Source organism: Tachysurus vachellii, chromosome 23, assembly GCF_030014155.1.
Source record: "Tachysurus vachellii isolate PV-2020 chromosome 23, HZAU_Pvac_v1, whole genome shotgun sequence".
NCBI classification, from domain to species: Eukaryota; Metazoa; Chordata; class Actinopteri; order Siluriformes; family Bagridae; genus Tachysurus; species Tachysurus vachellii.
Window position 1 is genome coordinate 4,302,238 of NC_083482.1, and position 13,426 is coordinate 4,315,663.

Here is a 13,426-nt window from a genome sequence, read left to right on the forward strand (position 1 = left end):
GGAGAGGGTTAAAGGCTTAAATAAGAGGGTTAAAGGCTTTAATAAAAAAGGAGACACGCAAAATAAGGGTATAACGATTAAAATTTATTTTAACTTTTTAAATTAGGATTTTATTCTGAATTTATGCAGAGTTTACAGTTCCTTTTTTTAATTAAATCACATAAATGATATGAATAATCATTTTTACGAACGGAAACACTGCTTTCGCTTTTACCAGAGAACGTGTACGTGAAATGCGACACAAGCTAATTTTAGTCAGAAATTCTGGTGAACAGAGCAGGTACGTTGTTCTGTGAAAACAGGAAAGAATATGTTGCTGTCATTGACCCCATTAGTCTGTGGGTTCTAGAAAAAATGCTACCCTTTAGGTTGAGGATATGAAGGTGTAATGTACTATAATTAAGTCTGTAACTCTTACAATATTAACTATTAACTCTTCTCTACTTCTCATTGTGAGTGTGTGAATAACAACAATATACAAATATACAAATACCAGTTACATTACAGCAGTGTCAGCAGAGCAGAATTTATTTAATTACATCATTGTTCATCCTCTACAATAAGCAGTGATGTCGTTAAAAAGCTGCTGAAAGTTGGGCCTCTCCTCTGGAAGCTGTCAAAAGAGAATGAGAGAATGACACGTGTTATGGCATTTAGGTTTGCATGATTTTTTCAGTTAAAGGTCATTCTTATTTGGAGAGAAAGTGAGACAGAGAGAATACCAAGCATTGAGGAAAAAAGAATTAGGAAAGTGAAAGTAGGAGATAAGAGCTGTCATAATGTCATAAATGAGCAATATCTTTTGTTTGAGTGTTTTTAGAATGTTTTTAGAGAGAAAGAAAAAGAGAAAGATGTAATGTGCAAAAATTTTTTACCTCATGCCAGCATGATTTCATAACTTGGTAGATCTGATCTGTAGCCAGTTGGGGTCTATACAGGCGATGACCCTGCATCACTCTCTCAGCTACACGTGCGTTATCATAGTGCTCATAAGGCTGCTTGCCCAGACTGTACACCTCCCACATCAGCACCCCTACACAAGAAAATCAGCTTTGTTATCATCCTCATTATCTTTATCATCATCATCACTGAATATCAATGCAGTGCAGAAAACATTTGCATATAAAGTGTTTCTAGCTCTAATTTGTATATAAAGAGTCACTTAAAAAACGTCATGAAAGTATAAAAGCACCTGTAAGAAAAAAGGCATGGGCTTCAGCCGTTTATCTGTGGAAGAACTTCTGCATTCATCGCACAACTTCTACATTTAGGTTATGTTGTAACCTCATAGAGTTTCATCCACAAACAGAGATCCTGTTTCACCACTAAAGGTGTAGCACTGCAGACTGTTTGTTAGTCTCACACTATCTCTTTTTTCAACTATCCTGGGATAGTTGTAAAAGTTTGCTCTGCTTTGGGTATGTTAATGTGTTTAACATTTGACTAACTCAGGCTGATGAGAAGTCATTTCCTACTTTTGTTTACAGTACATGCGATTTTTTTCAGTTTTGGGGGAACTAGAATTTAAACTGTGGGGCTGTGTTATATTCTGAGACAAAAGGTTCATTGGGGTTCTATATTAAAACATAGGGTTCTTTAATAAGCTCCAAAGAATGCTTAACCACAAAAAATCTATACTGACAAGAAAGAACCCTTTTGGGCTAAAGATATCTTTGAGCTAAATGTTACTTTATGTATGTATTCGAATTATTATGTGCTGTAATAATACAATAATTCTGTAATTAGCAATAAATAAATAAATAAATACATAAATAAAAAAATTGTATTGTGTATTGTAATGTTTTCTATTTTTGCATGATTATAATTTCTATAATTATAACAAGAAATTACTCAATAAATTATTAATGAATGAGCCTAGAAAAACATAAAAAGGACATTATACATTATAAAAGGAATCCTAAAGGGTAAGACAAAAATGAAAACATTTCTGGATTTAAAAGTTCTCAAGCTTCCATACATTAAAAAACCTGAGCCGTCACCAAGTCACTTAAAGTTTCAGAAATAGCCCTGGCTGAAACTATTCTACTTTTCCCTCTAATTTTAGCAATAATATAGCGGTTTAGATAATCATTCCTAATATTAACAGTGACATTTGTGGTTTACGTGGGTGCAACCCTGTGGTATATTCTTGGTGAGGCACAAGAAAAAACATTTTAATGCAAAAAAGTAGGGTGAAAAACAAACCAAATGCCCACACATCAGACTTGCTGCTAAACCTGTTGTAGTTCAGAACCTCAGGGGCGGACCACTTGACTGGAAATTTTGTACCTACAGAACTGGTGTACTGATCATCCAGGACATATCTACAGCATGCAAGGAGGAAGAAAACACATGAAATACATTAAAGCACACAAATATACATACAAAGCTGAGTTTGTGTCTGTTAACGTGTGGTGGTGTGTGTTCTGTATGCAATTGTCACCTTGCCATTCCAAAGTCAGACACTTTGACAGATAGGTCTTTGTCTACCAAACAGTTCCTTGCAGCCTATAATAAAAAAGTGAAACTTCGTAAAAGATCTTCCTTCTGAACATGATGGTTGTATTTCTATAACAACAACATAGCTTTAACTGCAAGGTTTAAAAAATGTATTAACATTAAATAAAAAGGGGGCTTGGAGACTTGGAGGTTAGCAGGTTTGCCTCACACCCTCAGGGTGCCTCAACACCCACAGGTGGTTCCTGTGCTTCGGAGGCTTCCTCTTTATACTCCGGTTTCCTCCTGCAGGAATCTCTAAATTGCCTGTAGCCTGTGAATGTGTGTAAGTGTGACCTGTGACAGACTGACATACTGTACATGGTATCCCCAAAGTCACCTGAGAGGCTGAGGCCCTAGATAGGACAAGTGGTGTGCTATTATACACAAAATAATCAAATGATCACAGGGTGGTATGACGAATGTCAGGTTGTAATTATGGTTGCATTTATTGCTGTAGATCTTCAACAAGTTAGCTCCCTTTTATCATTCATGCTACGGCAGCTACAATCGCCATTTTTGTTTAATATCGTTGTTTCACTGAATGGTGAGAAAAGAGAGAAATGTCTGTAGCCGTAGATTTAAAACGACAGTAGGGACTTGCATTAGGTTGTCCTTTGTGCTCTTACTAGATCTCTGTGAATGAACTGTTGATCCTCCAAGTATGCCATAGCTTCGCACACATCCAGGCACATGCTGAGGTGACGCTGAGGCTGCAGCTCTTTCCCATGATGCCTCAGGTATTCCAGCAGGCAGCCGTTACTCATGAACTCTGTCACAATGTAGATGGGAAAGCACTCGGTACACACACCGTAGAGCCTCACAAGCTTAGGATGCCTGAGTTTCCTTGAGAGCAGAGTGAATCACACACACACACATTCAGACACAGACACACACAATGTGTTATTATTATATTCAGAAGGAATGTCCGATTATTAACATGACTTAACCTTTCACATTTTGAGCTTTAATTTCACTAATATATGCCTGTCACTTACTACATTATAGAATAAACACAAAGAAGCAGTTTGCGTGACTTGACCGGTGGCAGCTACGTCACTCATCTAGGACATCGCGTCATGCACAAGCAAATGTCCCAACAACAGTCATGTTGGGTTTTTACAGTAAGTTATATTGCAATATTGGAATAGAAGCAGTGAAATATTTTCATCATGTCGTAAATCTCTTGATTTTTTTTTTTTTATTTACTCACAAGACAAACCATCACTCTGTCTGTCATTTTTTGTTTTTCTCACACAACATGTGATCTGGACTGGAGGTTAAAAAAAAAGAAAATCCTTGACTGTTTTCATTCAAAATAACCTTTTAACAGTAACCTTTTTTCAGGGTCATGTTCTGCCTGCTTGCATCTGTTTCCCACACGTGGGTTGGTGGTTGAGATAAAAAAAAGGGCCTTAAATCACACCATAAATTTCATATTTTCCTGGAATTTATGAAACACTAGTGAAGGTGAAATCAAATGAAGGTGTTATTTTTAGACATGTTCCCTATTTCTGTTGCTACAGTGCCTGATTTGATGACTTTATGACTTCTATATCGCTTTGCAGTGTAAGCAACAAAGATTTGTGAAAGATTTCCTGTAAATGAAACCTGACAGTAACCGCTGTGAAACAAGAGCTATAAAGTTTTAGTAAATCATTGTGTGTTTTTGTTTTTTAACAATGAAATCCCCAAATATCTAAGAAAACGATATTTAATGTTGATTAAGAACATTTCCTGAACCACAATCACACATACTAACTAAGCTGCCTTAATGTCAGTCAGCATTTAAAAAGGGAAGTGAACGAAGAAGAACAAACATGAGAGAAACCTACATCATAATCTGGGCTTCTTCTATAAATTCATCAGAAGACATGCAGCCCTCTTTCACCATCTTAATAGCTACTCGGTGTTCATCCTTCCACACACCGAGCTGGACCACGCCGAACTGGCCGCTGCCGAGCTCTTTTACCAAACGCACGTCTTTTCGACTCAGCTCCCACACGCCTGTATGCAATCAGAACACACACACACACACACACACACACACACACATGAAATGAAACAGCTCTTTTGCTAATTGTAAAGAGGGATGTTTTTGCATTTTAATAATATTCCTCTTTTATTCTGTCAATTAGCGTTAGAAATACATGTGCAGCTTCTTTTAATTCAATTCATTGTTACTTGCTATACTACTGTATAGAGCTCCTATTACTGTTTGCTATAGAAATAATGTTTGTCATTGGGTGGTGCATTTCAGCCTTGCTGCTAAAATGAAGCATTCTAGAGGGGCATTTGGTGTTTGTGTGTTAAATTCAGCAGTGTATATCTGCATCATACTGTATATGTGAAGCTGTGTGCGCTCTACTGTCACTCCCAAGTTGGCTGCATTGAGTCGCTCCATATTTGTTCAACATTTCACATTGTTCCTGAGATAAGCACTGAACATGAATATCAGGGTTTCCCGCAGCACTTTGCAGTTCGGGCGGCCCACCTAAGCTGGGAAACCCTACCGCCTTAACTAGGTCGTCCAAAAAAAAATAAAAAATCCGCTGGCCGACAAGTGCATCTCGGAGAATAGCGCGGACGCGCTTCACACCGCGAGCGGGCACGCGCACCACACGGGCGAAATGAGAGAAAGACGTGGTCCGTCACTGTCTGGACGATAACTAGCCAGTTGATAAAACGCGTGTGCGTGAGAACTGTAAGTGGACTTATGTTTTGGGTTTATTTAAGCCTGCTATTGTATTAGTCCCTAGTTCTTGCAAATTTAAAGTAACTTAGCTGGTGATTTTGTTGTTTGAGTTCTTCACCTGCTAGCTAGGTTGCACCTGCCTGTTTTTAATAGTTGTTAAACGTAGTACAGAGTCTGTGGTCTATCTCACAAAGAAGCCCCGCCCACCTTACCACCTTACGACCTTCCTTACCTAACAAATTTTCTGCGGGAAACCCTGAATATGATATTTATGATTTCAGCAGCAGCTCAAATCTACAGCATGCCGGTGATGTCATCCAGTAAAGAAAGAGAATTTGGGAATATACTGTTTTAATTAGCTGGGTTTCACAACATCACACACAGACATGCTGTATAAAAAAAAACAGTATCACAACCAAGATGCAGACTTGGTGTAAAAGCTGAGCCATGATCCTGGTTCATCGGCCCTATGGTTGTCTTTATAATGATGTGTGATAAAATCCTGGACTATAACTTATGTGTGTCTCATGTGCTTGCCTCACCCTGTGCAGTCTGTGGTGTGAGATCGGTTTCTGTAGCAGGAAGCCGCAGTCTTGTCAGCAGACCTAAAAAAAGCACATACATACTCACACACCAAAGCACAATCAAGACTTGCCTGTGTGAGTGAGTGACATGAAATATCGACTACGCAACAGTTTGCAGAACAAACACAAAAGACATTTAAACAATTGTAAAGAATTTACTCATCTAACATGATTCAGTTTACAATGAATAATGTGAAGTAGTGAAACCTTGTGTGACCATAAAGTTACATGAAATTTCCGTAGTGGATATCTGAGGTAATAATACAAGAAACGTCCCACACCTGCTCCATTGTGTTGATGATACTCTATCATCTGGGGGATGGACTCAAAAAGGTGGTTTTCTGCTAAGTAATATAGCCCTTCTGTGCTGACGTTAATGAGATAATGGCGTACAGTCCCATTCACCTCACTGTAAAAACAACAAACATTTGCAGGTATGATGACAGGATGTGGTTTATGTGTACATGTGGGGGTTTGTAGCTCCCAGGTAAGTAGGAGCTAAAATAAAAAAGTCATTTGTACCCACTCTAGTGCTCGACTAAACAGCGACACTGTGTATACTCCTTTTTGACTGGAATCTCTGACCACAAAGGAACCTTCTTTACCCTTTAAGAAAAGAACATGAGATGAAAAGAAGCAGTGAAAAGACCATGAAATGATTGTGTACTTACTGGCCACTTTAATAGAAACATACTGTGTACTTCTGCTTTGATAAAATCATGCAGAATGGAACAAGTGCCTTTTTTTTTTTTTTTTTTTACAATGGTAATAATTTTCATGGGAGTGGAAACTGAAGTGTTCTCCTGCTGTTGAATTGTTGTGTGTTCTAAGATGCTTTCCATGGCTGCGAAAAGTGCTACAGTTACCATCATGTAACCTCAAACCAGTCTAGTCTTCTCTGACCTCTATAGCATTAACTAAAATCCGCTCATCTGTCACATTTCTGTTTATATTTCCAGGATTTAGCAGACACCCTTATCCAGGGCCTTACATTTTTATCTCATTTTATCAACTGAGCAATTGTGGGTTAAGGGCCTTGCTCAGGGGCCTAGCAGTGGCAGCCTGTTGGACATGGGAATCAAACTCACAACCTTCCATTTGGTAATCTAGCACCTTAACCCTTGTTCCTATTATATTGGCTGGTAAGTGCTCATGAGAGACACATGATAAAGGTAAGAAAAGATATGAACCCTTTGACGCACCTTCTCCCGTAGCAGCTGCTCAGTCTTCACTCTGGACATGTTGCCCACATACCAGCTGGATGAGTTCAAGTCAATAAAACAAGTGAAAGGCAAATTAGCTGAAAGAACATTTTCTTTCATGCATTTTCCCCTGAGTGTCAGAGTGCAGTATAGTAATAGATGGAGAAATCTGTACTAGAAGTACAATTTCTCATTTTACATGCAATATTGAGTGAATATTCAAAATCAGTGAATAAAACAGGAAATGAAACTCACGTATAGATCTCTATGTCGTTTTCAACAGAGTCTCTCAAACTAGAAATATTAAAAAAAAAAAAGGTGTGTTTTTCATCTTGTTTATCTCAGCTTTCTTTAATTAATAAAAAAAACCATGTCCAAATGAAACTGTTATTTCTGAATACCTATGTAGCGTTCTTAAAAAAAATAAAAAACTTAACAAACCAAATTTGTCTCCCTCCGGTGGACAAGATAATAAAAACATGGACAAAAAAATTCTCAAGGATTCACTTCAATTTTAATGTGCTGGACCTCTCCTTCTTGGAAGCTTTTACTGTTGCATGCTTCTCTCTGTAATATTTTATACATGTATAATATTTTATAGAACAAGGCACAATATTTTTAATTTTACCCCTTGTAAAATGAAACACATTTTGTAGAAAAAAAGGGTTTTTCAAAACTGACTGCCTTGTTTGATCATTTGGGACATATATATTCCTTGGTTTTATTTTATGTATTTTTTTTTTATTTTATTTTACGCCTCATTTCAGGAGTAAATTCTAACATGATGTAAAACAAAAATCAATGATTTTACTATTGCATTATCAGAGCAGACTGACAGGGATAGATGACTGCAAATAAAGGTTTTGATATGCGGCAATAACAACAATAACATGTTTTATAAATCCAAACAGTTTAAGTAAATTACGAGCATGAAATATATACAATTTCTTGCATTAGCAGAAACACATCACATTTTTGTGAGGCGTTTATAAAAACATGATTGGTGTAATTGCTTTACCTGTTGTCTGTATCCACTTCCTCTATGAAATTAGAAGGGACGAGTCCTTCTGATCTAGACAGACCGGATAATTAAAAAAAAATAAATAAAACACACACACACACACACACACACACACACATATATATATATATATATATATATATATATATATATATATATATATATATATATATATATATATATATATAGATTTTTAGGACTCTTCCCACTTATATCTTATCCTCTTAATCAGGTCAAAAGAAACATTATCATGATTAGAATTACTGCCTTTCTCCAGAATGGAGTAATCATACTGCTGTGAGTTTTCCCTTCACTACAAAAAACTGGAGCTAGCAAGGTAGCTGGCTAACGTTTGCTAACTAGCTAGCTTAAAGACAAGCTCCTCATACAGGTTTTAAGCTTTTAGCAGTTTTTAGAAAAACATACCAGTTAGAAGAACGAACCAGCTATAAGACTAAAATTGCTTCTTTGTAAAATTGCTTCTTTAGATTATGTTGTTTTAATTGAACTCTTGCTTATATTTTCTATGCTATCAGCCTAACTCATTCAGTTTGGCTAAACCAGATATTTGAGATGAGAAAAAATTCCATCCCATCCTATACTGTATATATTTTTTCCTATGCTGAGTGAACTATGTTTGATGTTTGTTTGTGCAGTATCATTTCACAGCATTACATAATATATGATTCTCTTCTTATTACCAACTGAGAGAATTGCAATCCTTTACCCAGCAGTGTCTCTGATTTTCCACCAGTCACCCGACCTCTTTTCCAGACAGACATATCGGTTCCCCTTTACCACACTTAGCTCACCAGTCTTCCTGGCAGTGTAGTCATACAGAGCTACAACCTCCACACAAGCACTGCCTTCATCTTCTGGTATGGGAGGAAGATGAGTTCTGTCTCTGAGCTGTAAAAAAAGCACTGTTACGCTGATCCAAACCCATAATTATCATCATCATCATCATCATATCATATAAATTTTCTGCTTACCTTTCGAGACGATGCTCTTAGTTCCAGTGATTCTGCAATTCACCAATTCAGCATCAACTACTTTGCTTTTTATTCAGTGAGTTAAAACAAAATTAATTTATTTTTATTTTAATTTATTTTTATCTGACCGTATACATATTTTATCTGACCTTTTGACATGAGTTTTATTTTCCTAGAAAGAAACACCTGAAAGCTGAGGACACTGAGCCTTATTTACAACAATATCAATTGCCACACACCTAATGGCAAAAAAACTAAACAAAAAACAAACAAAAACAAAAAAACACACACCTTGGTGCCAGTTACAGCAGCCTGGAGCATTTTTTATGGCCTGGCCACAGCACAGGAATACTCCGTCTACCCACAATCCTTTGTGGTACTTTGCAGAGAGCTTATAGTTACCCTGAATTGCTGTGTATAAACACACACACACTTCATATGTATACAGTATGATAAATCTGAGTATGTTCATAGTCGCATGTAACATAAGCAAAAATAATATAATAACATCTTGCCTTTCATCACAGACTCTAACCAGTCCATCCTATCCGCATCATCCTTTGCGAACATATACAGGATGCTTTCATCATACACAACCTAATGGAAAAGGATTAGTTACTGCTCCCTTTAATAACTTTAATGTATCCAGTCTAGATACCATTAATCTGTAATAAACTTGCTTTCAGGTTGTTTTGGTGAAATAGTGCATATATTTAGGGTTTATTAAAACAACATGCCAGAGTATTTTACAGAAATTTCACTACAGTGATGAAGGGTTTTCCCAGGCTGACATGTAGTTGCAGCTGATATGTAGTATGTGTCCTTGTGTGCATGTGTGTTGTTAATAAAAGGAACTGAAAATGCTGAACATGTGCAAAAGACGTCAGGATGTAATCACTTACGGTCACTTGCAAGAACTCTAGTCAAAATTTGAAGTAAACAACCTACTCTTATTTCATTTCTCTCCTGTGTGTGTGTGTGTGTGTGTGTTGAATGGAACCTGAAAGGGGAACTTTTTTTCTTCAGGCGCGTTCTGCTCCGGCTCAACTTTTTCCACGCAGCAGATTCTTTCTGTCAGAATTGATCCTTTTTTTCTCTTTTTCTTCTGAGAAAAATAAAACTAGAATGTATACAAAACAACAACTTTAACAAAGGAAACTTTCCATAAACTAACACTATTTACTGCTTTAGTTAACATAAACAAACGTCACTATTAATAATTACTAATGATTAATTAAGAAGTAATGGTTTACTGTTACCATACAAAAAAATTCTACACTGAATAATTTACAGACAATATTGAATATCATCAAACAGTAAACGCTGAATGGAAATTAGTGTCTTGTATGTAAACCTGCAGGGGAAAAGGCCTACCCCTTTTTCCTGTTCATAGTAAACCAGGGTCTGGCTGGTCAGGACAAAGAGGCGCTCTTTATAGTTCCTAGGAAATATTTTCTTTTTCTGCTGGGACATCTTCAGTAGGATGCCTTCCTTAATGATTTTGGCTTCACTCATCTGAGCCACTTTGGCACAGGCACTACACACACACACACACACACACACACACACACACACACACACACACACACACAGCTTTAAACAGATAAGGGAATGATGTCTGCTGCATGGAACACTCAAACGCAAACCCCACATATAATTAAAAATCTATTTTAATCATCCAATTTTCATTACCATAAAAAGAATCATGACTTAACAAGATGCAATAGTAATTACATAACACATAACTTTATATTGTATATCACTATTAACCAAAACTTTATTTAAAGAAAAATATCAATTATTTAATTTACAATATAAAAACCACATTTATATATCTAATATTTTACATTTTCTGTATAAGATTATTAGACTTTTTATTCTTATTTATATATTTATTCAAGCTGGTAGTATTTGTTTTTCTGTCTTTGGCTGATTTCTTTAGAGTAATTGAAATATTTAATTACAGAAAAATAAAAAATATATATAAAATTCTGCCATAAACACACACAACAAAAGAAGACAATTTCAAGCTGATTATTTTTTTTTTTCCAACATCACGTATACTCATATAATTTGTTTATCATAACCTCATTATCAGGAAAAAGTCGACTAGACAGTAAAACTGGACAAGATTTAGATATTTAGCATTTTTAGATATTTTATATCCTCTTTTAAAGTGCTTATATTGACCTAGAGCATCTAACACTGCTTAGCCCACACTATTTACTGTAAATCCTACCAATTTAATATCATAACAGTTATTATTAATAAAAAATTATATATATATATATATATATATATATATATATAGTGCTACCTTTACAGGTGGAAAGAATGACCCGTCTGGCTTCTCAGCAGTGAATTCAATGTGGATTAGTTTTACTGATAACTGCTCAGAGATGGTGCAGGGTCACAAAGGCTTCCGTGTGGCTTAAGGCTACTGTTTGCCTAACCTATTTGCATGGCCCTGACACCTCTCAAAGGAAACAGACTGGGCTTTGTCTGAAGCTCATACCTACCTGTTTCACAGTAGTTGAACATCCGACATTGGTGGCACGCCAATGTCGATTCAGGTAAATCAGTAAGATGAGGCTTTCACGAGCAACAACAAAAAAGCAAACCTTGCATGCTGTCTGTTTTTCAACTCATTACAGATTTCACATTATTAAGATATGAATTTTTTCACATTATAAAGATAATTGGTTCACTCTAATAGATTGTTTCTAGAGAAACAGCTTATACACAGACACTTTTATGGACCACGCTCCATATTATTCTAAGACTAATAATAATTATTGTTATAGAGTGTTAACAAAGGAGAGCTTATGAAGTCTTAACATTTATGGAAGACGTCTCATGTGTCAGTGCTTTGTACCACTCATGATTCTTTGTAAATTTTCCCAGCATGGGACAATCCTCAGGACAGAGAAATACATTGTTCTCTGCAGTGTGTTCTCTGTAGTTTCTCTGTAAACTGATGAGCTGAGATGATTGTTTTGTGTAATTGACACAAAATAGAGGGGAGGCTGGTGAGAGAACTGTTTGTATGGTATGACAAGAACTAACTTGTCTCATGAACATTCCAAAAAAAAAAAAAACCCTGAATGTGTTATATGTCACTGATTAATGAATGAAAGATAATTATCTACTTCAAACATCACCCTGTGAATGGAGATAACATCACCCTGTTTTGCCTCAGGTCTCCATATTCGTCATTTCTGGAAGTTCTCCAACACAGGAACGTCCTCAGTGTTATGAGGTTCTTGGTCGTATAAATCTGCAGTACTTTTTCATATTATTTACTTTTTTACTTACAACTGTTTCATGTTGCGATTAGAGGCTGATGCAAATGCAGTTTCAATGCAATGCAATGAAACTGGAAAACAAGTGTAAAAACATATAGCAATATCATTAACAGGGATGGGCAGAAAGTGAGGCAATCAGCAGACAGTGAATCACAGGCAAAATCCTAAAAAAAAAAAACAAAAAAAAAACAGGAAGCAAAGTGAAATGAATATCAATGCATATGTGAAAAAAGGCTTGGTTAGACAGTGAGCACTTCTTCCAAAAGAGTCCTTTGTTTATACAGGGTTAGTGTGTGTGATTGGGAACAGATGAGATTCACCAGTATTCAGGCAAGTCCAAACATACTGGTGAGATATTTTGGATCGGTTTCGACGCAGATCCAAGCATTTAGATCCAAGAGTAGATCAGGTATCTGCGGTGTGTGACCGATCCAAATCCAATATCCGTGGTGGCTGATTAATGAACAGCAAACACCATAGACTATTGCTTGAACTTATAAGAAAAATACACTTACATATTAAATTGCATTAAAGAAAAAAAATATAATACATTTTATAGGAAATATGTTGCACAACCGCCTGCGACAGACAGGCAAGTTTAGCAGACACCCTTTCCATTTACCTCAGCGCGTTAAACATGTCGCTCATTTGGAAATATTTTACGCTTGATTCAGCAGAGAGTAGCACTGCAAATTGTAATGTCTGTAAAGTTAAAGTTTCAAGAGGTGGATGTAGTATTTCGAATTACAATACGACAAATTTAATCAAGCATCTTCAGAAGCATTATGCAAAAGAACACATGGAGTTGGCGCAAGTTAAGCGGAAAAAAGGATGAGGGGGAGAACCGGGTGCAGGACAAAGGGGGATGGGGAGAGGGCGCGGAGGTGAGTGTCGCCCACGGCCCCGGAAGGTAAGCGGCACAAAGTCGGGGCGAATCCTGAAACAGGTTTATGTCATTGGTGACGTCTATATACTTAGACATGGTTGTTCCGTTGGTTGTTGCAATGTTGCATTGCACTTTTTTTGATGAGTGCAAGGTTTACTGTTTAATACATTTTGCATTGTGTTTCAAGAGGTCTAATAGAAGATTCACTTTAAAATATTGCCTTTTCTTCAGAAAATAATTTTATT

General features: G+C 36.5%; 1 protein-coding gene across 6 annotated transcripts; it reads right to left on the reverse strand.

The window, feature by feature from the left end:
• Window positions 1-63: 63 nt before the first annotated feature.
• On the reverse strand, window positions 64-11,373 carry LOC132838477 (cytoplasmic tyrosine-protein kinase BMX-like). 6 transcript variants are annotated; one of them, XM_060858800.1, is made up of 19 exons: window positions 11,308-11,373; window positions 10,365-10,527; window positions 9,991-10,110; window positions 9,506-9,587; window positions 9,282-9,401; window positions 8,991-9,022; window positions 8,726-8,907; window positions 7,996-8,049; window positions 7,233-7,271; window positions 6,978-7,032; window positions 6,302-6,381; window positions 6,057-6,184; window positions 5,734-5,796; window positions 4,332-4,503; window positions 3,126-3,342; window positions 2,444-2,508; window positions 2,206-2,324; window positions 876-1,033; window positions 64-613 (listed from the first exon to the last, which is right to left on the reverse strand). In XM_060858800.1, exons 2-19 carry the CDS (start codon window positions 10,503-10,505, stop codon window positions 548-550), a joined length of 1,893 nt encoding a protein of 630 aa, XP_060714783.1. In that variant the 5' UTR covers window positions 10,506-10,527; window positions 11,308-11,373; the 3' UTR covers window positions 64-547. The 6 variants fall into 6 exon arrangements, 5 of the variants coding, with proteins under 5 accessions (XP_060714783.1, XP_060714786.1, XP_060714784.1 ...); XR_009647644.1 differs by lacking the exon at window positions 11,308-11,373 and having other exon boundaries at window positions 2,217-2,324; window positions 10,365-10,528; XM_060858803.1 differs by lacking the exon at window positions 11,308-11,373 and having other exon boundaries at window positions 9,991-10,095; window positions 10,365-10,529.
• Window positions 11,374-13,426: the final 2,053 nt, after the last annotated feature.